This window comes from Mustelus asterias, chromosome 17, assembly GCF_964213995.1.
Source record: "Mustelus asterias chromosome 17, sMusAst1.hap1.1, whole genome shotgun sequence".
Taxonomy (NCBI): domain Eukaryota; kingdom Metazoa; phylum Chordata; class Chondrichthyes; order Carcharhiniformes; family Triakidae; genus Mustelus; species Mustelus asterias.
Window position 1 is genome coordinate 33,492,942 of NC_135817.1, and position 25,572 is coordinate 33,518,513.

Here is a 25,572-nt window from a genome sequence, read left to right on the forward strand (position 1 = left end):
TATGACATCAGTAATGACACCTTTTTAAAGCTGCATGAAATAGCCTTTCCATTTTCTATCCTAAATGTGTTTAAGAAGATTTCATGCATTATTTTCAATTTGACAGCTATTTTGTGATTCCTAAAATTGGCTGGTTGGTAACAGTCTTTCAAAAAATGACTGCAGGATTAAAAACTCTGCTTAATGCACTGTGGTTAAGACTGATCAATTGTTGTACTGATGCTATGGTTTTAATCAAGTTTTGCGCTTGGTGTTGTACCTATTTTGAGGAACTGCATTTGTCATTTTTGAATGCTGTAATGCAGTCCCTAGAGCAATGATATGCAACTTTACTATACATAAAACCATGTTTGCCCCTCCCTCTATTATACAGGGAAAATTACAGTTAAATGGTAACCAAGCAAGTAGCATTCTTAATGTGCCGTTCATAATCTTTATAAATTGGATTATCTTGAAACATCTATAAATGCATCCAGAGTTGTCACATATAGTTTCTGCAGTTTAGCAGATAAACAAGTCTATAATAAAAACTGCATGTGGAATAAGGTAAGCAGATGACCCTCTAAGTGGTAGTATTTGACATGCCGGTTGACTTTTGTTCCTATTTGGTGAACAGGCTGCTGGGGACCTAATGTTGCTTGATTAGCGAACACTTGGAAAGCTTTAATGCAAGCACGAAAGTACCCTTCAGAGTATTACAAAAGATATTACTTTTGCTTTGCTGTTTCATTTCCAGTTTTCATTTTGCTTCAGAAATCTTATATGTAGTTCTCTGATTAAGTCAATAGATATTAATAAATGAGGAGCAGCTGCAGAATCTTTATTGGAGTTGCTAAGATGAGTCCAGAAGAAAGCAATGTTATTAAATATTAACAATAGTACTTTGATAGCATCACATGAGTGTGCCAGTGTATATTAATGTGTTTTTGTAGCCTTCATGCTTGCCAGTGTTTTCCAGCAATTCATCTGGGCCAAGAAGAAAAAGTGGCATGTTGTTTTAAACAAAAAACAGTTTACAATATCTCATCAAAATAATCTTCTACAAATGAAGCAGGTGCTGGAAGCTGGGAAATAATCCTGAACATATGAGTGTTGAACTTCATTCGACTGAATGTTGGAACTCATTACAACACCAATACCTTATATTTATATTGTATATTTAACACAGTGACACATCTCAAGGTACTTTACAGCGGCATTATAAAACAAATTTAGATATTGAGCCACTAATGGAGACTTAAGGACTTGTGGCCAAAAACTTGGTCAAAGAGTTAGGTTTTAAGGAGTATATTAAATGAGGAAAATGAGATGAAGAGGTATAAGCAAGGTATTCCAGAGTTTGGGGCCTAGACAACTAAAGGCATGATCATCTGTGGCAGAGCAACTAAAATTGGGGATGCACATGACGACATGTGCATCCCCAATTAGATGAATGCAGATGTCTTGCAGAATAAAGGAGATTACAGAGATAGAGTGGAGAAAGGCTATGAATAGCTTTGTAAACAAAGATGAGAATTTCAAATCTAAACGTTACTTCACTGGGAACTAACATAGGTCAATAGCCAGAGTCAACAGAAGCAAAGAATGAACTGCATTTATATTGAACCTTATTATATCCTCAGGACGTCCAAAATCAATTTACATCCAATGAAGTCGAGCCACTATTGTTGAATAATGTGGCAGCCAGTTTATACATAGTAAGACACAGTGGCCAGAACTTCCTGGCCGTTCTTGCTGGCAGAGTTTTCTGGTCCTGTCGACAGTGTATCCCCGCTACAGGTTTCACAGGGGTGAAGGGTGTATTCAACAAGAAATCCCATTGAAAATGGCAGGGCCAGAAGATCCCGCCACCGGCTTTGCCCCAGTTAAAATAGAAACAGAAAGGACCCAAGTTTTCACCCCTCGTACCTCCACACACTCTTCATGCCCATTCGTGTCACCTCATGCCTCCTACCCACCCTTATGCCCCAAACAACTCCTTTGGCCCCTCATGTCTGAATGCGAAGGTATGCCCCCAAAAGATCCTTATTGACTCTCATGACCTCCCAACATATACCCACTCCTTATTGCCCCAATGTTACCCATTATACACTCTGTAGAAGCAATGAACTCTATAGTGACAGTAGGATTGTAAAAATAGCTGTAAAAAAGTTAGGCATTGACAACTTTTAATTTTGAAATAATCCTGTATTGTTTATACTTGCATTTAACGTTTAACTGCAAGCATCATTTACCTTCTTACTTTCACCCTGGGGCCTAAATAGCCACATAGAAGCTAATTAATTAAGGAAACTAGCTTGATCTGATCCCCTTATCCGTAGAAAGATATACTGGCGTTGGAGTCAGTCTAGAGAGGGTTCACTAGGTTGATTTGGGTATGGAGCGTTTTTCTTATGAGGATAAGTTGAGTAGGTTGGACCTGTATTCATTGGAGTTCAGAAGAATGAGAGATGACTTATCGAGACAAAAGATTCTCAGGGGGTTTGACAGGGTAGATGCTGAAAGGTTGTTTTCCCTCGTGGGAGAGTCTAACACCAGAGAGCATACTCTGAGTCAGGGGTTGCCCATTTAAGATAGAGATGAGGAGGAATTTCTTCTGTGAGGCAGTGAATCTATGGAATTCTTTATCACAGTGAGCTGTAGAGGCTGGGTCACTAAGTATGTTGGAGGCTGAGATAGACAGATTTTTTAATCAGTAAGGAAAACAAGGGTTATGGGGTAAGGTTGGAAAATGGAGCTGAGGATTATCATATGTGATCAGTCGTGATCTCATTAACTGCAGAGCAGACTCCAAGAGCTGAATGGCATACTCCTGCTCCTATGTCTTATGGTTTTATAATCCCTCCTAAACTCTCCTTCTTCTTGGCTGGTTTTGTTTTTCTTGCACCTTCCTGTGAAGTACCCTGAGGTGTTCGATACATTAAAGGTGAAATATAAATGTAAACTCTTCTGAAAGCTGTATGTTCTTCAGCAGAATAAACGCAAAACTGACATAGATGAGCTGATTGTAAGGCAAAGATGATTTGAAACACTTTTTGTTGAGTTCTGAATGTCTGGAACAAACTGCCACTAGACAGAGTGAATGCAAAATTTATTGTAGGTTTCATTAGGAAGGTTGCTGTTCAGGGGGGAAATGTGCAGCATAGAACTGACATAGGTATGACATGTCCTGACTGCATTGTGAATTTACTTTATAGAATCTCAATTGGAATAAACTGGACTGGTTTGATAGGCTTGTGTGTGCATTGCTGCCCTCATGCTCTTTATTTATGTTTTAATGAATATTCTTGAGCTTGCCATTAAATTACTGTATTTACTGGCATGTCATTTTGTATGCTAGATTCTTTTTCATTCTAATCAGTGTTTGCCCATAGGGTGATTTGGATTAAATATTTTTGTTTGATAGAATCATGCATTGTTATATTGTGAAGGTCAGATTAAGATCCGACTGGAGCAGTCTCTTTCACTGTTTTCTTTCCAGACTTTAAACAATTGCTATTGAAGTCACTCCAGCAGTCTGTGACTTCTTGTCTTAATACTTCCCTCAGATGTCGCAGTCTGTCACCACAACTCAGACGTCATTAACACAGACCATGCTAATGGAAACTGTAACCATGGTTACCACCAAAGAAAAAATTTCGGTAGCGCAGAAAGAGGAACTTCCTCCACCCCCTCCTCCTAAGAAGAGGCAAGTCCTTTTGGACTCTGAGCTCAGGAAGAGGTGAGTTAAAGAACAATGTGAAGGTATTATGTTAACATTCTTGTCAGTAAAGGAGAAAAATTATTTTAATGCCATATGTGGAACTATACTGTTCTCTACTATAATTTATACATTTTCCAGAATTGTTAGTTATTTAAATCATCACACACACACTCATTGTACAAAATAAATTAGAATGAATTTTGATATGTCTTATAATGGTATCTTGAAGCCTACCTGTGCCTGCTCCCATAGAATAAACAGTGGGTGTATGCTCTGTGCTTCAATTAATAGGAGCCAGATCTCCATCTAGTGTTTTAAATTATTATCACTCATGTCAGGTTGCTATTTTATACATTCATCAGGGAAATAATAGAAGAGCATTGTGCCACCACCATTCATGTTTCTACACCATAATTTTGATGTATTACTGTGTGATAATTTATCCTGCCATACACTTAATTAATAATAAAGTCAGGTACAGAATAATAGTCCAAAAATCAGGGAGAAACAGAGTGTGCAGAGAAAAATTGAGAAATGAGATCAGAAGAGAAAAAAGACACTAGAAAAGATTAGCAGGTAACTTAAAAGAGAACACAAAAATATTTTATAAATAAATAAGCTGTAAGGAAATAGAGTAAGGAATGGTAGGACTGATTATAGAGACAAAAGGGAAACCTTATGGCAGTGGAGGGCATGGTGGAGTTGGTACTCTGCGCCTGTCTTCACTAAAGAAAAAGATGAAGTTAATGTCAGAGTAGAAAAGGGAGAGTCGGGGTGTTGAGTCGGATAAAAATGGCTGAAAAGGATGTGCTAAATAGGTTGGCATCACTCAAGATTAACAAGCCACCCAGTCCAGATGGGATGTGTGCGAGGTAGCTGTGGGAGACTCAGATGGAGACAGCAAAAGCTCTAACCACAGTCTTTCAATCCTCCTTGGATATTGAAGTGGTGCCAGGGGACTGGAGAATTGCAAATGTTACATCCCTGTTCAGAAAAGGAAGGAAGAATAAATCTGATAACTGTAGGCCATTCAGTCTAATGTCAGTGAGGAAACTACAAAAGACCACTGTCAAGGACAAAATTAATTCTCACTTGGAGAAGCATGAATTAAGAAGGGACAGACAGCAAGTATTAAAGGAAAATTGCATCTGACTAACTTTATTGAAGTAACAGAGAGGGTTGATAAAGGTATTGCAATGAACTTTTAAAAGGCATATGATAAAGTTCCTGGTAGCAGACCTATTTGAAAAATAGAAGCACATGCCATTAAAGAGGTGGTGCTTACTCGGGTTTGAAATTGGTTGAGGAATAGTGGTGAACATCAATTTTTCTGACTGGAGGGATGTATGCTGTAGAGTCCAGCTATTAGAACCATTGATTATCTTGTACATAAATGACTTATGGCAGAACATTTGCCTGAATATGGGAACAGTGGCAGGCGAGCGTGAAACTTTGCACTGCTTAGTGGCAGGCCAGTTTGCTGGTACTATCTCACTCCTTGACCATTGTCTTGGAGATGGAATTGATGATTAAAGGGCTACCCATCTGCAAGCAGCAAGTAGCCAATTAAGGCAAGCTTATGGGCAATCAGAGCCGACTGGCCAGCATTCCAGGCAAACTTTGAGGTCCTTTTATCCTACCTGGCTACAGTTATAGACACAGGTCACTCTATGGAGGGGTTTCTCCTCCATGATGGTGGCTTGACAGTTGGGTCTTTTTAATGCTGTTTTTATTTTTAAAGTTGCTGAGAGGGGGCCTCAAGATGGAGGTGTCCTGTTGCTCCCTTACTTGCAATGGCAGATTGCAACTTGCTCTGTGCTGATCACCCTTCTCTTGGCCCTCCAGCTTTAAGAGCCCATTACAGCGAGTATGTTCTCTGTCCATGAATTGGCCAGTTTAGGGAAAATCAATGCCAGTGCCTGTTCCTGACACTGTGCAGTGTCAGAACCCCCATTTGACCCCAAAGTTGAGGGCCCAACCCAAAACCCTGCACTTGCTTCTTTTCTTTCACGGATGTGAGCGTCACTAGCCCAGCATTTATTACCCATCTCTAATTGCCCGAGGTGGTGGTGAGTCACCTGGAATTCTGCAGTCCATGGAGTGTAGGGACATTCAGTGCTGTTAGAAAGGGAATTCCAGGATTATGATCCAACAACAGTGAAGGAACAGTGATGTAGTCCCAAGTCAGGATGATGTGTGGCTTGGAGGGGAACCATGCACCTGTTGCACCTGTCCTCCTCGGTGGTAGATGTCTCAGATTTGGAAAGTACTATGGAAGGAGCTTTGGTGAGTTGCTGTGGTGCATCATGCTGATGGTACACACTGTAGTCACTACGGATGAAGAACTACAGTTTCAAAATGTAATACAAGCAGTGTTTCGGAGAATACAGGTGGAATAATGAAATGGACAATCACATGGCAGATGCAATAGAATGTCAACAATGTGACGTGGTGAACTTTGGGGGAAGAAAACAACACGAAGAGACATTATAATCTAAGTGGTTGCATTTGTAGGCATTAAAAAACAAAGGGCTTTGGGAGTACATATTCACAAATATAGGTGGCAGCAACAAGTTGAGAAAGCTGTTAAGAAAGTCTCTGGGTTTTTTGGCTTTCAAAATAGAGGCAGTGAATACAAAAGCAATGAATTCATGCTGAACCTTCATAAATTTCTGATTAGCCTTAGCTGATGGACAGTGTACAATTCTGAGCATCACACTTTAGGAAAGATGTCACAACATTGTAGAGGGTGCAGAAAAGTTTTACCAGAATGATACCAGGGCTGAGCAACTTCAATTATGTGGAGAGTGTGCAGAAGTTGGGATGGTTCTCCTTGGAGCAGTAAAGACTACAAGGAGCTCAAACAGAGGAATTCAAATTTATGTGGTGTTTTGATACAATGATTAGGGGGAAACTACCTTCTCCAGCAAGTGGGACAGTAACAAGAGTTAGAATAGATTAAAAATAATTGGCAAAAAGAACAAGAGAGGAAAAGAAGAGAAATGTGTTTAGAGTCATAGGGCGCAATCAAAAAAAAAATTCTAATTGCCGAACAAGTGAGAAAGCGGGAGAGTTTCAGACCTGTTTTTTTGGGTGAGTTTGAAAATGCAATTTTATGACACTTTTTTGTACAGAAGTGTGATTCTCACCAGTTTGGAGGAGGGGTGGAGCCTAAGCTAATTGGTGAAGCCGGCTGCAGACTGCTTGAGGTGCCATTGCATAGGCACCCTGAACTCCCAGGAAACCCCTCTCCCCCCTGCCCCCCACCATGGACATTGCGCCCCCACCTCCCCTTACCGATCATCGGCGGCAGTGTAACATTCCGCCCCTCCCCCAGTGGCAATGCAGGTCACCGGCACTGGGATCCTCCCAGTGAGTCCCCCTATCTCAACCGCCTCCGCAGCCCACCCTGCATGCCCCCTCACACCCCCCCCTCCAGTGCCGGTCTCCCACCCCACCACCTGCCAATCACCTCCCACTGAAAACCCCGCTGTTGATCACCCCCGCCCCCTTTTGCATACCCCCCGCCGATCAACCCCTTGTCTGCAGAGCTCCCCCCACTGCAGAGCTCCCCCTAATGCAGAGCCCTTCCTCTTGCCTCCCCCATGCAGAACCCCACCCCTCTACAGAGTTCTCTCCCTTCCTTCCCCCTGCAACCGCCATGCAGAGCTGCCCCTGGCGCAAACCATATTCTTGGCCTTGTACGCACGCTTACCAGCCAACCACCAGCTAATCAACCAGCGTAGCGAGCCAGTAAGATCACACGCATAGAGTTATACTGCACAGAAAGAGGCCCTTTGGCCCATCGTGTCCATGCCAGCCATCAAGCTCCTATCTAACCTAATTCCATTTTACAGCACTAGGCCTGTAGCCTTGTATGCTATGGCATTTCAAGTGCTCATCTAAATACTTTTTAAATGTTGAGACGGTTCCCGCCTCTACCACTCCTTCAAGTAGTGAGTTCCAGATTCTCCTACCCTCTGGATGACAAAGTTTTTCCTCACATCTCCGATGAACCTCCTGCCCATTACCTTGAATCTATGCTCCCTGACTCTTCTGCTCAGGGGAAAAGTTCCTTCTTATCCACCCTGTCTATACCCCTCATAATTTTAGACACCTCAGTCAGGTCCCCTCAACCTTCTCTGCTCCAAGGAAAACAACCACAGCCCAAAGTACTTACTGCTGGCTGGTGTTCCCAGGATGTAGCCATGTGCCGACTCTTCCCAGCTTGTCCGTTTCATTAAGGAATTTCTTTCTGCTGTGCAGTCGCCTTCTCCAACCTGCTGGGTTACAGTGTGGAATGCCTGCATGGTTGGTGGAAGAGGGAATTTGTGCACCTATTCTCTCCCAGTTGCCTTTCAAAGTACTTCAGTTGGCTTTGCACCTCAGCCAAGGGGATGCCCCGCTGCTTTCCCAGTCCAATCCTGGGAAAGGCGGAATAGTCATGATGTGGAGGTTGAGGGGACCTGACTGAGGTGTCTAAAATTATGAGGGGTATAGACAGGGTGGATAAGAAGGAACTTTTCCCCTGAGCAGAAGAGTCAGGGAGCATAGATTCAAGGTAATGGGCAGGAGGTTCATCGGAGATGTGAGGAAAAACTTTGTCATCCAGAGGGTAGGAGAATCTGGAACTCACTACTTGAAGGAGTGGTAGAGGCGGGAACCGTCTCAACATTTAAAAAGTATTTAGATGAGCACTTGAAATGCCATAGCATACAAGGCTACAGGCCTAAAGGCGGAATAGGGCAGTCCATGTCAGGATTCCAACCTGACATTATTTTCGGCAATTTACTCACTGCCAAACCTACTTCCACCAGCCTAGGAACATTCCATCCTTAATTGCTGCTGAGCGTAAATTTGAATGCATGTCGGATTTTTCGCCTTTCCTTTGTTTAACATGTACACTTGTGTTGAGTCCTGATAAAATTACTGTTGATACTGTCCTAAACGATTTACTCATTCCACTTGTGTGAGAAGAGAAAATTAACATCAGCTAACAAACAGTCTGATTAACTCCGAGGTGCGGAAGTTCAGCTGTGCATCATTTAGTTCCTTCTTCTCATACTCCTGGATTTAGTAACCGTCTTCCTGATGATGCCATTGGCACTTAATGTTTAAAGAAAAATGTAAAAGAAAATCAAAGGTGTGTCAAAGTTGATGATAATCCTTTCCAATTAAATTAGAGGTGTTCTTTAATTACTGCTCTTTCCAGTCGAACAGCACTTATTCTAATTGAGATCATAAGGTGAGAGACCTAGCTCCATAATGTAGAATAGTACCAAGACTGAAAGGGGAAAATGAAGTAAATCATGAAGCAGTGATTAGATGAGAATAAACTTGGGTTTTAAAAACCTAAAGATTGTAGGAGGAGGGAATGATTGAGGAAGGTGAGCAATTCCATAATTTTTCAGGGAAAGAGCAGACAATATAAATCGTGATTTCAATTCAATTAAGATTTCTTATCAACATGACGTCATGAAGAAACAAAATGTCAGGTTCCACACATATACTGCTGATACCCAGCCTTACTTCAGCACCACCTCTGCCCACCCTTCCACTGTCTCTACTTTGTTACACTGCTTGTGGATGCGCAGAAACTGACTCCAAATAAATGCAGGGAAATCAAAAGCCATCGTCCTTTCTCACTTCATCCCTCTGACAATTCTCAGAAGCTGAATGTGACCATCCGCTCTCATGGTGTTGTATTTGATACCAAAATGAACTTCTGACCACCTATCCAGGCCATCGCCAAGACCGCCGACTTCCAGCTCTGTAACACTACCCAACTCAGCTGCTGCCTCAGCCAAGCTGCTCCTAAGACCCTCAATCATGTCTTTGTCACCTCTAGATTTTGACTACATGAGGCTCAGCTGGTCAACTTCCCAGCTTCAAACCTTGATAAACCTAAGTACATCCAAAACTCTGCTGTCCATTTCCTAACTTTCATCCAATCACCCATCATCTCTATATACGCTGATCAAGGGCGGCATGGTGGCACAGTGGTTAGCACTGCTGCCTCACAGCACCAGCGACCCAGGATCAATTCCCAGCTTGGGTCACTGTCTGTGCAGAATCTGCACATTCTCCTCATGTCTGCATGGGTTTCCTCTGGGTGCTGCAGTTTCCTCCCACAGTCTGAAAGACATTTTGGTTAGGTGCATTGGCCATGCTAAATTCTCCCTCAGTGTACCCCACCAGGTGCCGGAGGTGGTGCTGAAGTAAGGCGACTAGGGAATCTTCACAGTAACTTCATTGCAGTGTTAATGTAAGCCTACTTGTGACACTGATAAATAAACATTTAGCCTTAAAAACTACATTGACTCCTGGTTAAGCAATACCCCCTTTTCAAAATTCTCATCCTTCTTTTCAAATTACTCTCTGACCTCACCTCTATTTCAATAATCTCCTCGACTCCACCGAGGTCAAATCCTCTCCAATTCTGACATATTTGCATATAATTTGAATGAAATATCAGTCTCAATTTATGCTCATTCTTCTATTGCCTTTTCTCTCTTTACACAATCTGTCCATTGCCTGTTCTTAACCGCAAGCTGATTTTATTTTTTGTGTTGTTTAGGAAATATCTGTGAGAAGTATTGAGAATTACTTGGATTATGCTCAAGCTTTGGGGTATTGGCAGAAAGTTGACATGAGCATTTTAAACTGCAAGCCTATTATATTCCCCCACAAAATCATTTGAAGTGCATGCACTTTGGTGAAATGAAAATGAAAACAATTATTGGTTCAGCAATTTAACAGGTGCTGAATAATGGAGTGCGTTAATCATGCTGATTACCTGCAGCCCTACAACAAATAGGATTGATTCTTCAAGGGTAATGGAAAAAAGATGCTTGCCAAAGACTCCTCCCCGTATTTTGTTGCCAAATGCTGAATGGTAATGGGTTGAATTCTTCGAGCCTTTCCAAAGATTTTCGCAATTTTTGTCCCTCTATTTCTTACAACTTTCATTCATGTGTGGTTTCCTGCTCACACTGCAAGTGCACTCCCTGCATCAATCCAAGTCTGTTTAACTATGCAAATATGAAAGGGGCAGATAAATAGGGAATAAAAATAACATTAGCCATAGGTAATGGGATTTTTCCCTCTAGTCATATTGCTAAAACTTACTGTGGCAAAATTTGTTTGCGTAGCGCCCATATTTTCAACACTACGGGCACTGTTAAGGTTCCAAAATGGCATCCGCAGCATGTGCATGCTTCAGCTGCAATCATGCTGAATACCATTTTCAGTAAGGCATTAATACCTGCACGGGAAGGGTGAGTAGGTTGTTCATAACATCGGTCAGCATGTAATGCTGGATAGGTGCCAAAACTGCCATTTTGAAGCTCAACATTTCAGATAACTGCACTAAACTCTCTTAACCACACGCAGCTGAAAATGTATTCTGCAGCAGTAAGGACCTCCCCGGCCAGTTTTATTTAAAGGGATTATCAACTACTTTCACGTCTGTGGTTTATATTTTCGTACCAACTGTTGCTAAGTTTGTAAAGTGTTTGGAGGTTGGTACAGCAGTTTAAGGTACTGATGTCGGCAGGAGGTGGTGTGGCAATCGGTGATGAACTTGCTCCTGATTTCATGGATTCTGCTCCATCCATTTGTTCCATCAATGGGCACAGTAGTTTGGAATCCCATTGGTTTGAGCAGGGAAAGGAGGATGAATAGAGATTACACAAAAGGGGAGTAAGCCACTGGAGGAGGAAGACAACGGCATTCAGCAGGAGGCCATATCCACCCACGGTCTTTGGGAACAATTCTCCTACCTCAGCCTCATCAAGGAACAGTGTGTCAAATGTCTCTGCATCACCTAAGGAGTTGTTCACTGAAATCTCACACCTGTTGTAACAAGAACTGCAGATTCAGAGCAGGGCTAGAACTTCATTCCAGGTAGCTGCAAAATGCACTGTGACCATGAACCTCCATGCATTGGGCTCCTTCCAGGCTAGATCAAGTGATATTTGCAACTTTTCCCAATTTTCCATCCATTGTAGCTTAAGGGAGGTCACGGAGTCTCTGTAATCAAAGCGAGCTGAATATGTTTCATTCTCTCTTGCCAGAGAAATATAAAACTGATCATGTGGCTACATGAGGATTTCAGGCTTCCCCATGATGCAGAGTGACATTGACTGCATGTAGGTTATTTTTTCCAGTATTGCACACCAGTTCTGAGATGAATCAGAAAGGATTCCACTCCCTCACGCTCCAGTTAGTGCATAATGTTTTGCAGTTCACACCCTGGTACCCTAGTGGCAATCATTATGCTTACGTTCTGTGGCGGTCTACTCCATTGCCTACATTTGAACCAGCACAGCAAACCAGAGGATGACGATTGGGCAACAAAGGTTATCCACTAACTATGTGGCTCATGATTCAAGTGTGCAATTCATGCACATCTGAGCAGCATCAATATAATGAAATCAAAATGAATGGACCATGGGGTGCTTAATCAATACTTCCACTCATCACTGTGGATCACTGTGGAGCAACCCTGCAGTACTCAGTGGAGCTGGTGTCAAGACTTGTGTTGATCTACATGTTGCACAACCTCGCTATCATGCGCAACATGCCTGCCTGTCAGCGGGTATATGGCAAACAGCGAAGAGAAAAGGAAAATTAGCAGGAGGAGAAGAAGAAGTCAACCAACATGCTTGCACAGTTTTTCCTAGAATGACTCTGCTGACTTCCATACTAGTAAATGCAAGCATAGTTCCCCATTTACCAACAATCCTGCAGCTTACTTCTGTTGCTGACCATCATGGTGTCCTCATGGTCACAATGCTTGAAATGAACCCATCCCAAAACATTCCAAACCAAATTTATGAACCAATCCATTCAATATTCCACACAAAAGTCAACCAATCGGCTGTGAATTCCCTGAGTGCATGCCATCTGTGTGCCTTTGCCAGTATTAGTTCTTTGATACAACTACTCCACTGCAAACATGGCTGATGCAAGTTTGCTGACTTTTGGTGGCAGATGGCCTTGCAGGATGATTTGAACCAGCTTTTGTTCCAGGTTGACTCGTCTTCAGACTGCACCCCCTTGGCATGGGTGACAGCGGTCTAGGCTGGCTAGTTGACAGTAAAAGCAAGGGCACTGGTGAATGATAGTGGCAAGAGGATGATGTCATTCTGAGAGAGGAGAGTGTCACTGCCACTATTCCTAGGTAGCAGCTGAATTGTGATAGGGTGCAGATTGCTGGACTTTTATAATGCAATGCAAGCCCATTGGTGCACACGTCTCTGCACCTATGTTGGTAACAAGCTGACCTTGTATGACTTCACTCTGGAAGACCACTGCAATGCACAGACATTGAGTGGCTTTGGTTCATGCTACAATGGAAGCTGAGGCATTGGCCATCAGACGCTGCTTCATGTTTGACTCCACAAACGTTCTCAGGCATGAAGTCACCACTTCAGCATTACAGAGGATGAGTTTCAAGCCCTGCAAAAAACATTGACAATACATGCAGGCTTTCTGGCATGTCTGCCGATCAACAAAGCATTTCACTGCTCCTACCCATCAACTGTCTTCTGTAAGCCCATCAAAGTCCTCATTTGAGTCTTCTGTGTATGACTTCACCCTCCTGGAAACTGGCACCTGCAGTATCCTTGTTCCCTGTTTGGCTACAGGTGCAGATCCCACCTTTAATCTCTCCTGTAAAGTCTGCAAAGTGTCACTGTCTGAACCGGTGAGAGTGAGTGATGGTGTTTCTTCACCATCATTGTCTTCCTGCTATTCCACCTATCGCTCTGCCACCATTGCCTGGCTAGGGGGCATTTCATGGGTCCCTGAAAGGAGAAAGGATAAGGTTGAGGTTAGGGGAGGGGGTAAAGCAAGACATGCATGTTTGCAAACATTTACATCTTGTAAATCAGAAGAGGGTGTGGGATGACGAGGATGTGAGAAAGAGGATTAGCTGTGAGAATAATATCATCTTTCATGGTTTTAACCTTGCTGCTGGCTTTTGCCTTAATAATGGCCGCATTCTGCCATCCACTATTTCCTCAGTTAGGTGTTGTTGTCTTCAATTATGCTGCATCTATCATGTAATGAGAGTGTGTAGTGAGTGTGGTGCAATCTATTTGGGCTGTGTATCAAATAGTTGAATCGCTGGCAGTGCGTACAAGCAGGAGATGTGGGTTTGAAGCTTGTAGCAGTGCTAAGTGCTAGCCCTCTGTGACTGGATCCTGAACTTCTTAACCCACAGACCACAATTAGTAAGGATAGGCAACAACATCTCCTCCACGATCATCCTCAACACCGGTGCCCCACAAGACTGTGTTCTCAGCCCCCTACTATACTCCTTGTACACCTATAACTGTGTGGCCAAATTCCCCTCCAATTCGATTTTCAAGTTTGCTGATGACACCACTGTAGTGGGTCGGATCTCAAACAATGACGAGACAGAGTACAGGAATGAGATAGAGAATCTGGTGAACTGGTGCGACAACAATAATCTCTCCCTCAATGTCAGCAAAATGAAGGAGATTGTCATCGACTTCAAGAAACATAGAGGAGAACATGCCCCTGTCTACATCAATGGGGACAAAGTAGAAATGGTCGAGAGCTTCAAGTTTTTCGGTGTCCAGATCACCAACAACCTGTCCTGGTCCCCACATGCCGATACTATAGTTAAGAAAGCCCACCAAAGCCTCTAATTTCTCAGAAGACTGAGGAAATATGGCATGTCAGTTACGACTCTCTCCAACTTTTACAGATGCACCATAGAAAGCATTCTTTCTGGTTGTATCACAGCTGGGTACGGCTCCTACTCTGCCCAAGACCGCAAGGAATTACAAAAGATCATGAATGCAGCCCAATCGATCAAGCAAACCAGCCTCCCATCCATTAACTCTGTCTACACTTCCCGCTGCCTCGGTAAAGCAGCCAGCATAACTAAGAACCTTGAATATTCTCTCTTCTACTTTCTTCCATCGGGAAAAAGATACAAAAGTCTGAGGTCACATACCAACCAACTCAAGAACAGCTTCTTCCCTCTGCCATCAGGCTTTTGAATTGACGACCTTGCATTAAGTTGATTTTTCTCTACACCCTAGCTATGACTGTAACACTACATTCTGCACTCTCTCATTTCCTTCTCTATGAACGGTATGCTTTGTCTGCATAGCACCCAAGAAACAATACTTTTCACTGTATGATAATACATGTGACAATAATAAATCAAATCAAAATCAAAAAGTGTGTGAGGGTGAGGTAAAGTTATGAATATTAACAGTAAATAGAAGCAAAATACTGTGGAACTCTGAAATAAAAACAAAAAATTGCTGGATAAACTGTGCAGGTCTGGCAGCATATGTGGAGAGAAAATGTTTTGGATCTAAATGATCCTTCTACAAAATTAAAATTTATGAATGTTAGGTATAAAAGAAGGACTTGTCTTATGTAACACCTTTAACAACCACAAAATCTCCAAAAAATGCTGTACAGCCATTAAAGTAACATGCAGGAATTGATGAGTTGTGATTGAGTGGCGAGTTGAATAGCGTATGAGACTACTGATTCAGGTGTAAAGATATGGTATTTGAGGATGAATTCACTGCTCTTGACCATTACTGTCATGTTATTGAACTTATTGTGGCACTTCATTCAGGTATTGAGGGCTATACTGTTAGCACTAACTGTGATAGCTATCTGGTCCCACTGCCTTTGCAGTGTTAGTCTGGGGGGTGCTCCTGTGGATAGGGGACATCTCTCCGTCTCTCCTCCTTTTGAACCAAGGTGCAATGTCTGAGAACTTGAAGCCCACTTTCTCTCCATTCATACTCTTTTATTGTCTCTCCCCTCCTGCAGATTAGGCTCTCTTCTTTATGCATCTTCCCTTTAAGAGATGCAGATTGGCTTTAAGTAAAGTAATAGCTTTGAATGGTGTTGGCCTCACATGAACTTGGGCCCCTTCCTGAGACATGCATCCTCTCAAAAGCTTTTAGCACTAGGTGATACGCTATAATCATTTAAATGAGCAGACGGTACAGTGCTGCCTCTGTCAGAAGGCAACATTACATCTACTGCAATCACTGCACCCATTTTGGGAATGGACCTGTTTCAGCCCCAGTGAGTTTGACGTCACAAAAATATAGATGAGCAGCAAGGAGTATAATACTGACCTTTACTGCTGCATAAATTAATACAAAATGAGCAATATGATTGCAGCAATGGTCTCATGCTATTTCCAGATGTTAGGCAAGATTTGTTTTTGCAAGAATCCCAAACCCCAACAACACCAGGTCTCCAATAAATGCTACTATTTTATGGATTATTCTTCCCAATTGACATAATACATTTAACCATTTATGCAACATATGCACTTTACTCCCAGGAGCTTTAACAGCCCAGTAGATAAAATAAAGGCATGGGTGGCACAGCGGTTAGCACTGCTGCCTCACAGCACCAGGGACTCAGGTTCAATTCCGGCCTCAGGTCATTGTCTGTGTGAAGTTTGCACATTCTCTCCATGTCTGCATGGGTTTCCTCCAGGTGCTCTGGTTTCTTCCTACAATCCAAAGATGTGCCGGTTAGGTTGATTGACCATGCTAAATTGACCCTAGTATCAGGGGGATTAACAGGGTAAATATGTGGCGTATGGGAATAGGACCTGGGTGGGATTGTGGTCGGTGCAGACTCAATGGGCCGAATGGCCTCCTTCTGCACTGTAGGGATTCTACGATTCTATGAAATGGGCATGCGAATGATAACTTATGTATTTATCCTTGTTGCATGGTCCTGTCAAATAAAGAACTATTATTGCACCATTGCATTGTAGGCAACTACTAAGACTACTGCCAATAATACATTTCATCCTTCATGTTTTATTTACTCTGAAGGACTCCCATCCATAGCACATTTCATGCTCTAAATTTCAGGACTGTTCCATTTTAATGCAGTGAATTTAATAAAGTGAAGCCCACTTGCAGACATCCATAATAATAGTAAATATAGCTTGCCCCATTTGAGATGCAGGTAGACTGAGTGGCTTTGGGCTGGATTATTACGTTGCACACCCCCCCCCCCCCCCCCCCCCATATACATTTTGGGGGTGAACCTGCCACCACCAGGGCTGCCCTACTTTAATTTATCAAGCAACGACCCTTTAATTAATATGAGGCAGGATTTGCATCTGTTCCCAGGAAAAAGTCCTGCCTCAGAGTTGCTAGTCTATTGGAGGCCAGCAGCTCTGCATCACACCAGGATTGGTGGCCACTGCTGATATTTCAAGGACCTCCAAAATCAGATAAATAAGACACCTTGCTGGGGACAGGTTGGCAAGCGAGTCAGGCGAGAGGGAATGTTGGGCGTGGCAGGAAAAATGGTGGGTGCAGGGAGGTAGAATACTGTGGGAGGGGAGCTCTGATTGGCATGGGGTGTTGGGGATGGAGGGGGGGGGGGCAGGAAAGAGGGAAACTCCCTCTTCACTAACCAGCAGCCCACAAGGCTAGCCCTGCTGGGCTACACTTTGGGTGCCGGTCTCTCCTGATGCCCATTATATTGGAGTGACTGTAGGATGAGGCTTTAATTAGGCATTAATCGCCCACGTAAGGACCTCAATTGGGCCACAGGTGATGTCAGGTAGCCACCTGAAACTTTCCCTGCCATCCAGAAAATCGTGATGGGGCAGTTTGCCTGGTGCCAGATGTCGTCAGTGGCACAGCTCCTTGATTCACACACACACACACCCCATTTTCCCTCTCTCAGGTGTATTTCAAATTATGCCTTATATTCTGAATAGAAACTTAAAGAAACAGTGACAGATTTTTATTCATGATTGGCTGTTCTTTCTGCAGGTTTGATGTTGATACAACAGAGCTGCACAGCTGGATGACACGATCAGAAGCCATCCTACAAAGCCCAGAGTTTGCAATCTATCGGAAAGAAGGAAGTATCTCAGATCTTCAGGAGAAAGTTAATGTACGTCAAGTAGTCAATATTTGGAAGATAATGAGTAAAGATTTACAGTTAATTTAGCTATTCAGTCATAAATGTTGATGTAATAACATATCTCCGCTGTTGAGAGTATTTAACCAACACAATAATAAAATCATGACAGTAATGAGATCTGTGAAGTATTTTTATTTACAAATTATGTTCAACTATTGGATACCAGCACAAGATTTTAAATATCAGGTTTTAATATATCAGTTATTCAATGCATCATGTCCAAGGTTAAATTAAAGCTCGTGGAATTATAACCTTCAGACCTATGGAAATGGGGCTCAGCTGGAAAAATATTAATTGTACCGTCTCTATTAACGGGAACCAGAAAATGGAACATAAACTGTTACGTACCATGCTGCCATTTGCTTGTTTGGGCTGTGGATTCAGACAACAATGCTCGCATGCCAAGATTTCCCTCAACTTCCCACACCTCCTTTGATTTACCCCACTAATTGATTCATAAGTGCTGTAAGTGAGTATAAATCTAACCCAGTCTCAGAAACTGTAATAACCTACATTTGACAAGTCAAGATATTGAGAATCCATAAAGCATAATCTCATGAAGCTTACACAGACATGCATATCAGTTTTCTTATCTTATGTAATCTGAAATTGCATTTTCAATTAATGACAAGAAAACTAATCTCGACACTCAATTTAACTGAGTCCAAGGATAAGCTATTGTACTTACTTGGGGGTACTGCATTTTTTTTTACTTCCCTCAAAAATCAATACGGGGATGATCATTTTATTTTCTTGTTGCAGGCTATCGAGAAGGAGAAACCTGAAAAATATAGAAAATTGCAAGATGCCAGCAGATCGGCCCAAGCCCTGGTGGAACAGATGGTGAACGGTAATTATATGCAAGTTGATTCAGATAATCTTCTTAGGGATTTGTGCAACACACAAGTTCACATTTATCACACAGGAGATATTAGTAAACAGTAATCTGAAAGCAAACACCAACTTCACAGCATACATTTAATGTGTTCATCAAGTGTGATGCATACATTAAGCAATCTAATTGAAAGTGAACTGACAAATCATAAACACTAACACGTATTGTAAATGATGTCATCAAAAAGCTATGTTTGTTTTATTATTTCTCACCTTAGTTGATGTGATTCTGCTCTATATTCTCGGCAATGCCAGGAGAGGATTTGTTGACATGCGACAGTAGAATTTCCAAAGGGATTCTCAGTCATCCCCGTCATTTTGATGTAAGGTTTATGGAAATACTGGGGAAACGACGGACTAACAGGAAACTAAGCCCAATGCCTTTCTGTATTTGTATAATTTTTGATGGATGGGCCATTATGTCAACAACATTTCCCTGAATTGTTTAGTTAAACAAAGCAAAGTACAACTGCTTATCCATTCACATGACACAATGGGTGGGATTCTCCAGCTGCGCTCGCCCTAAAACCGGAGATTCCCACCTGAGGTCAATGGGCCTTTGCGTGGTCCGCCCGCTACAATTCCTGTGGCGGGCAGGACAGGAGAATTCGCCCCAATATGTATATCAAACTGCATGACTTGACTCTGGGAGCCTTCTGTATGTTGCTATTGTCATGTCACATGTACCAATTGAACCTGAATTTGCGAATAATAGTAAAATTGAGCTCTATAATTAAGGGATATGGAGATAATGCAGGAATGTGAAGTTGAGATAGAAATTAGTAATGATTTTGTTGCATGGGAAACAGGCTTGAAGAGACAAATGACTCGAGCTCTTAATTCATATCGTCATATGTATTCTGGAATGTGTTCCAAGTTCCTTATGTATCACGGTCATGATCTATTCGTAGTGCAAATCATACTGAAAATTGAAACGGTATGTGCTTATAATTTGAAAAGGTATGGGTTAATCAAGGAGAGTTGGCAGGGATTGTCCCAGCCAAATCAATGTCTAACTGCTTGATTGAATTACTTGATGAGGTAACAGAGAAGGTTGAGCAAGGTGGTGTAGAAGATGTTATATGGATTTTCAGAAGGCATTCAACAAAGTAGCTACCCAGGAGACTTATGAGATATTGGAAGCCCATAGAATTCAGTGGAAAGTGGTAGAATGGATATGTAATTGATTCAGTGAGAGGAGCAGAGGGTGCAGTTAGATGAATGTATTTCTGGCGAGGAGGCAGTTTGCATTGGTGTTGCCAAGAATCAATTTTTATAAACAACCTTGAGTCAAGGATTGTGTGGATCATGCAGGAAAGTGGTATTAAGGCAACAATCAAATCAGTCATGATCTTAGAAACATAGAAAAACTACAGCACAAAACAGCCCCTTCGGCCCCACAAGTTGTGCCGAACATATCCCTACCTTTTAGGCCTACCTATAACCCTCCATCCTATTAAGTCCCATGTACTCATCCAGGAGTCTCTTAAAAGACCCTATTGAGTTTGCCTCCACCACCACTGACGGCAGCCGATTCTACTCGCCCACCACCCTCTGTGTGAAAAACTTCCCCCGAACATTTCCCCTGTACCTACCCCCCAGCACCTTAAACCTGTGTCCTCTCGTAGCAGCCATTTCCACCCTGGGAAAAAGCCTCCGAGAGTCCACCCGATCTATGCCTCTCAACATCTCATATACCTCTATTTGGTCTCCTCTCATCCTACGTCTCTCCAAGGAGAAAAGACCGAGCTCCCTCAGCCTATCCTCATAAGGCATGCCACTCAATCCAGGCAACATCCTTGTAAATCTCCTCTGCACCCTTTCAATCTTTTCCACATCCTTCCTGTAATGAGGCGACCAGAACTGAGCACAGTACTCCAAGTGGGGTCTGACGAGGGTCTTATATAGCTGCATCATTATCCCCAGACTCCTAAACTCAATCCCTCGGTTGATAAAGGCCAGCACAACATACGCCTTCTTAACCACCTCCTCCACCTGCGGGGCCGATTTTAGAGTCCTATGGACTCGGACCCCAAGGTCCTTCTGATCCTCCACAGTACTAAGAGTCTTTCCCTTTATGTTGTACTCCTTCATCCCATTTGACCTGCCAAAATGGACCACTATGCATTTATCTGGGTTGAAGTCCATCTGCCACTTCTCCGCCCAGTCCTATCTATGTCCCTCTGTAACTTCTGACATCCCTCCAAACTATCCACAACCCCACCAACCTTCGTGTCGTCGGCAAACTTACCAACCCATCCCTCCACTTCCTCATCCAGGTCATTTATGAAAATGACAAACAGCAAGGGTCCCAGAACAGATCCCTGGGGCATACCACTGGTGACCGACCTCCATTTAGAAAAAGACCCATCTATACCCACTCTCTGCCTCCTTTGGGCAAGCCAGTTCTGGAGTCACAGGGCAGCAGCTCCTTGGATCCCATGCCCTCTCACTTTTTCTAGAAGCCTTGCATGGGGGATCTTATCGAACGCCTTGCTAAAATCCATATAAACCACATCTACCGCTTTCCCTTCGTCAATGTGTTTAGTCACATTTTCAAAGAACTCCACCAGGCTCATAAGGCACGATCTGCCCTTGACAAAGCCATGCTGAATATTCTTGACCATACTAAACCTCTCTAAATGCTCATAAATCTTGTCCCTCAGGATCTTCTCCATCAGCTTACCAACCACAGAGGTTAGACTCACCGGTCGGTAATTTCCTGGGCTATCCCTATTCCCCTTCGTGAAAAGTAGGAACCACATCCGCAATCCTCCAATCCTCCGGCACCTCTCCCATCTCCATCGACGACGCAAAGATCATCGCCAGAGGCTCTGCAATCTCTTCCCTCGCCTCCCACAGTAACCTGGGGTACATCCCATCCGGACCCGGCGACTTATCTATCTTGATGCCATTCAAAGATTCCTGCACAACCTCTTTCTTAAAGTCCACATACTCAATCTTTTCAGTCCACCGCAAGCCTGCAGTACATTCACCCATGTCCTTCTCCTCTGTGAAAACCGAGGCAAAATACTCATTAAGCACCTCTGCCATTTCTACTGGTTCCGTACAGATTTTCCCACCTTCACCTTTTATAGTCCCTATTCCTTCACGTCTCATCCTTTTACTCTTCACATATTTATAGAACGCCTTAGGGTTTTCCTTAATCCTACCTGCCAAGGCCTTCGCGTGACCCCTTCTGGCTCTCTTAATTTCCTTCTTTAGTCCCTTCCTACAAGCCGTATACTCATCTCGATCCCTATCTTCACCAAGCTCTCTGAACCTTTTGTATGCTTTCCTTTTCTTCTCAACTAGGTCCCGCACAGCTTTCGTGCACCACAGTTCCTTTAACCTACCAACTCCTCCCTGTCTGCTCAGAACGTTGTCCTGTGGAACTCGAGACAGACATTCCTTGAAAAACTGCCACCTCTCTTCAGTACATTTCCCCGAGAATACCTCCTTCCAATTTACTCCTCTAATTTGCTGCCTTATGTCTTCATATTTCCCCTTACTCCATATAAACGCTTTCCTAGCTTGCCTGATCCTCTCTTTTTCCAATGCAAGCATAAAGCAGATAGAGTTATGATCGCAATCCCCAAGATGCTCTCCCACTGAGAGATCTGACACCTGTCCAGGTTCATTGGTCAGTATCAGATCAAGTACAGCCTCTCCTCTTGTAGGCTTGTCCACATACTGTGTCAGGAAACCCTCCTGAACACACCTAACGAACACCTCCCCATCCAATCCCCTTACCCTAGGGATATTCCAATCTATATTTGGGAAATTAAAGTCTCTCATCACAACAACTCTGCTATTATTGCAACTCTCCAGGATCTGTTTCCCTATCTGCTCCTCCACCTCCCTGTTATTATTGGGCGGCCTATAGAAAACTCCCAGCAAAGTGATCGACCCCTTCCCACTCCGAACTTCCACCCACAGAGACTCTGTAGACAATCCCTCCACAGCATACACCTTCTCTACAGCTGTGACACTATCCCTGATGAGCAGTGCTACTCCACCCCCTCTCTTGCCTCCCTCCCTGTCCTTCCTGAAACATCTGAATCCCGGCACCTGGAGTATCCAGTCCTGTCCCTGAGACATCCAAGTCTCCGTAATGGCCACCACATCACACTTCCAGGCATCGATCCACGCTCTGAGCTCATCCCCTTTATTCACTATACTCCTGGCATTAAAGTAAACACATCTCAATCCTTTGATCTGAGCTCTCTCCTTCTCTATCCCCTGTCCATCCTCCCTCTTGCACTGTCTATAACCCTTCTCTGTTTGCGAGCTAACTTCCTCGCTCCCAGTCACCTCGTCTCGATCCCCTCCCCCCAACCTATCTAGTTTAAACTCTCCCCAGTAGCCTTAGCCAACCTTCCCGCCAGGATATTGGTCCCCCTGGGATTCAAGTGCCACCCGTTTTTTGTGTACAGGTCACACCTGCCCCTAAAGAGGTCCCAATGGTCCAGGAACCTGAATCCTTGCCCCCTGCACCAGTCCCTCAGCCACACATTCATTCTCCACCTCACTCCATTCCTGTCCTCACCTTCCCGTGGCACAGGCAGATCTTCTTGAATGGCAAAGCAGACCTGGTGGACCAAATAACCTACTCCTTTTTAAAATCTTTTTATCTTTTCATTTTGTGGTGCGTAGTGGGCTCCAGTGTTTAGATTCCTATTTCTATTATGTGGTTCTTCGGCCTTCAATAAAAGATGTTTTCTGAGGCCTTTTACACCTATATAATTGACTATTAAGCTTTCCTATGCAAGATACTGGAGTTTTTAATGGGCCTGACGGCCAACAGTGAAGAAGTTCCAGGGATGATGAGAAGAGCATCGTGCATGAATATAGGTGATCTTGTGCTAACACTAGGGAGTCAAGCTGTGTAAAAAGATAGAGCATCCTAAATGAGTGTACAACGGATTTAAGGATAAAGTGTATGTGTGCATTGCAGGCATACTGTCCACTAAAAGGAAATAAAAAAATCCATTTGATTACTATGGCAAAAGCTTGGTGCAGATGTTGAATTACTTTTTGTTGGAGCTCCGAGCTTGCTAGAATAGAGACATTGCATTGGCTTGCCCTGTTGCCTGTTGAGAAGGATGCCATTCATACCCAAAGAAAAACATTCTCTCTTTGCAGAACTTCAGGTCACTGTATGGCTTACTAAAGGGAACAGCCCTCCCTGCCTTTGGCAATTGTTTTCTCATTCCCTGAAAACTTGTATCAATACCAGTCCAGAGGCAGCTTTCCCCTCAGAACAGAAATGCATGTGGAAGTTTAAAATACTGCACCTACACTTACAAAACTCTGCAGAGGAAATGTCAGTTACCCCCGAACCTTGTACTTCCGACCAATCAGGTTGTATAAATATTAAGGAAGTTCCACACTCTGGAGGGTGGGATGGGGTAATATCCTTCATGTGTTGAGGTGTCAATACTGCTGTAGAATGTGGTTGGGATGGAGTTTTAACCCATGTGTTTTGATTTAAATGTGGATTCCTCATGGAAATTCCACCAGATTCACTCCTGCACAATTCAAATCTTCTCTATTCCCCTCTTTATTCTCTATTCTTTCACTACAACCTTAGTTTTTATTTGTTTATAATACTAAACTTCTTATTCGCTGTAGGAATTTGTGCTCAAAATATAAATTTAAAAGAAGAGACAGAATTATGCATTTTTAGAATGGGCTGAATTTTCCTGAAAATCAGCAAAGGCCAATAGTGGGCTGGATAGTCATCAGTGAAGCCGCCAGCAGTTTTCTCCACTGTATCGCTCAAAAACCTCAAGGAGCAGGTCCCATAACTAATGCTGAGGATTGAGCTTCCATTTTTAAAGGCCACCCCAGTGCACAATAGTTCACCAGGAAGCCCCCACACCACCATGCACACCCCCAGCCCACCATGCAGCTCTCCCCACGCATCCAGTCCGGCATCACCTAGGCAGTGCCACGTGCAGTTCTAAGCATGACCCTTTCCCTGCTTTACAATACACTCACCTGAGCTTCTCTGGGAGGTCTGCACGTCAGGGGCACGCCTTGGGGGACTCGTCAGATATCACGCTGTTTTTCGCTCATGCCAACGTGAATGGACTTTGTTATGGGTTGGGAGGAGGATGATTCAGGTGCAGACGCATGATAGCTATATGCTAATGTATGGAAATTATGTTCCCAACATTCAACATTGGGAAATGTGCTATGTCACTGGCAGGGGAGGGGACAATTGCGTCACACATTTACATTGATGCGAAATGCGATCCTCGCAAGATTTTCCCCTCCCGTTGTGGAACCTGCCTAAAAAACAGGGAGTGGAAAATCCTGGCCAGTGAGTTTCACAACCGTAGGATGTCCCAAAGTGCCTTAAAGCCAATGAACTACTTTTGAACTATGCTTACTGTTGTAATTTAGGAAACACAGCAGCTCATTTGTGCATCGCAAATTCTCACAAACTGCAACGACATAAGGCCATATTGTGATGTTGATTGAGGGATACAAGACAGTGGCTAATGGAGCCCAGGAGGCTTCAAAGCTTTATCAGTTGAGGCATAGGGTGGTATTTTTAGGCTGTGTTCGCCCCAAAACCGGAAAAGCCCACCCAAGGTTAACGGACCTTCCCATGGTCCGCCTCCCGCCCACTACAATTCCCGTAATGGGCGGGACAGTAAGATTCCCCCCATAGAATACAAAAGCAAGGATGTTTTGATACCTGTGTAAAACATTGGTTCAGCCTCAACAGATGCATTGAAGAATGTGAAGGCATTAGAAAGGATGCAGAAAAGGTCCAAGAGAATGGCCCCAGGAATGGGGAACTTCAGTTAAGTGGATTGACTGGAGAAGCTGGGACAGCTCTCCTTCGAGAAGACAAAGTTGAGAGGAGATTTGAGAGAGGTGTCCAAAATTGTGAGGTGTCCAAAATTGTTTAGACAGAGTGGAGCAATTTTTTTCCTTTAACAGAATGATTGAAAACCCATTCAAGGTGATTGGAAAAGAGGAAAATA

The 25,572-nt window shown here is 43.3% G+C and overlaps 1 protein-coding gene across 13 annotated transcripts in view; it reads left to right on the top strand.

Moving 5' to 3' along the window:
• The window catches only part of LOC144506416 (dystrophin-like), a 1,861,003-nt gene that overhangs the window by 762,212 nt on the left and 1,073,219 nt on the right, over positions 1 to 25,572 (top strand). For all 13 annotated transcript variants that reach the window (XM_078232507.1, XM_078232503.1, XM_078232508.1 and 10 more), the window contains 3 exons: positions 3,549 to 3,721; positions 17,524 to 17,647; positions 18,440 to 18,527. In XM_078232507.1, coding sequence (XP_078088633.1) covers positions 3,549 to 3,721; positions 17,524 to 17,647; positions 18,440 to 18,527 — 385 coding nt within the window. The remainder of the gene's footprint in view (positions 1 to 3,548; positions 3,722 to 17,523; positions 17,648 to 18,439; positions 18,528 to 25,572) is intronic.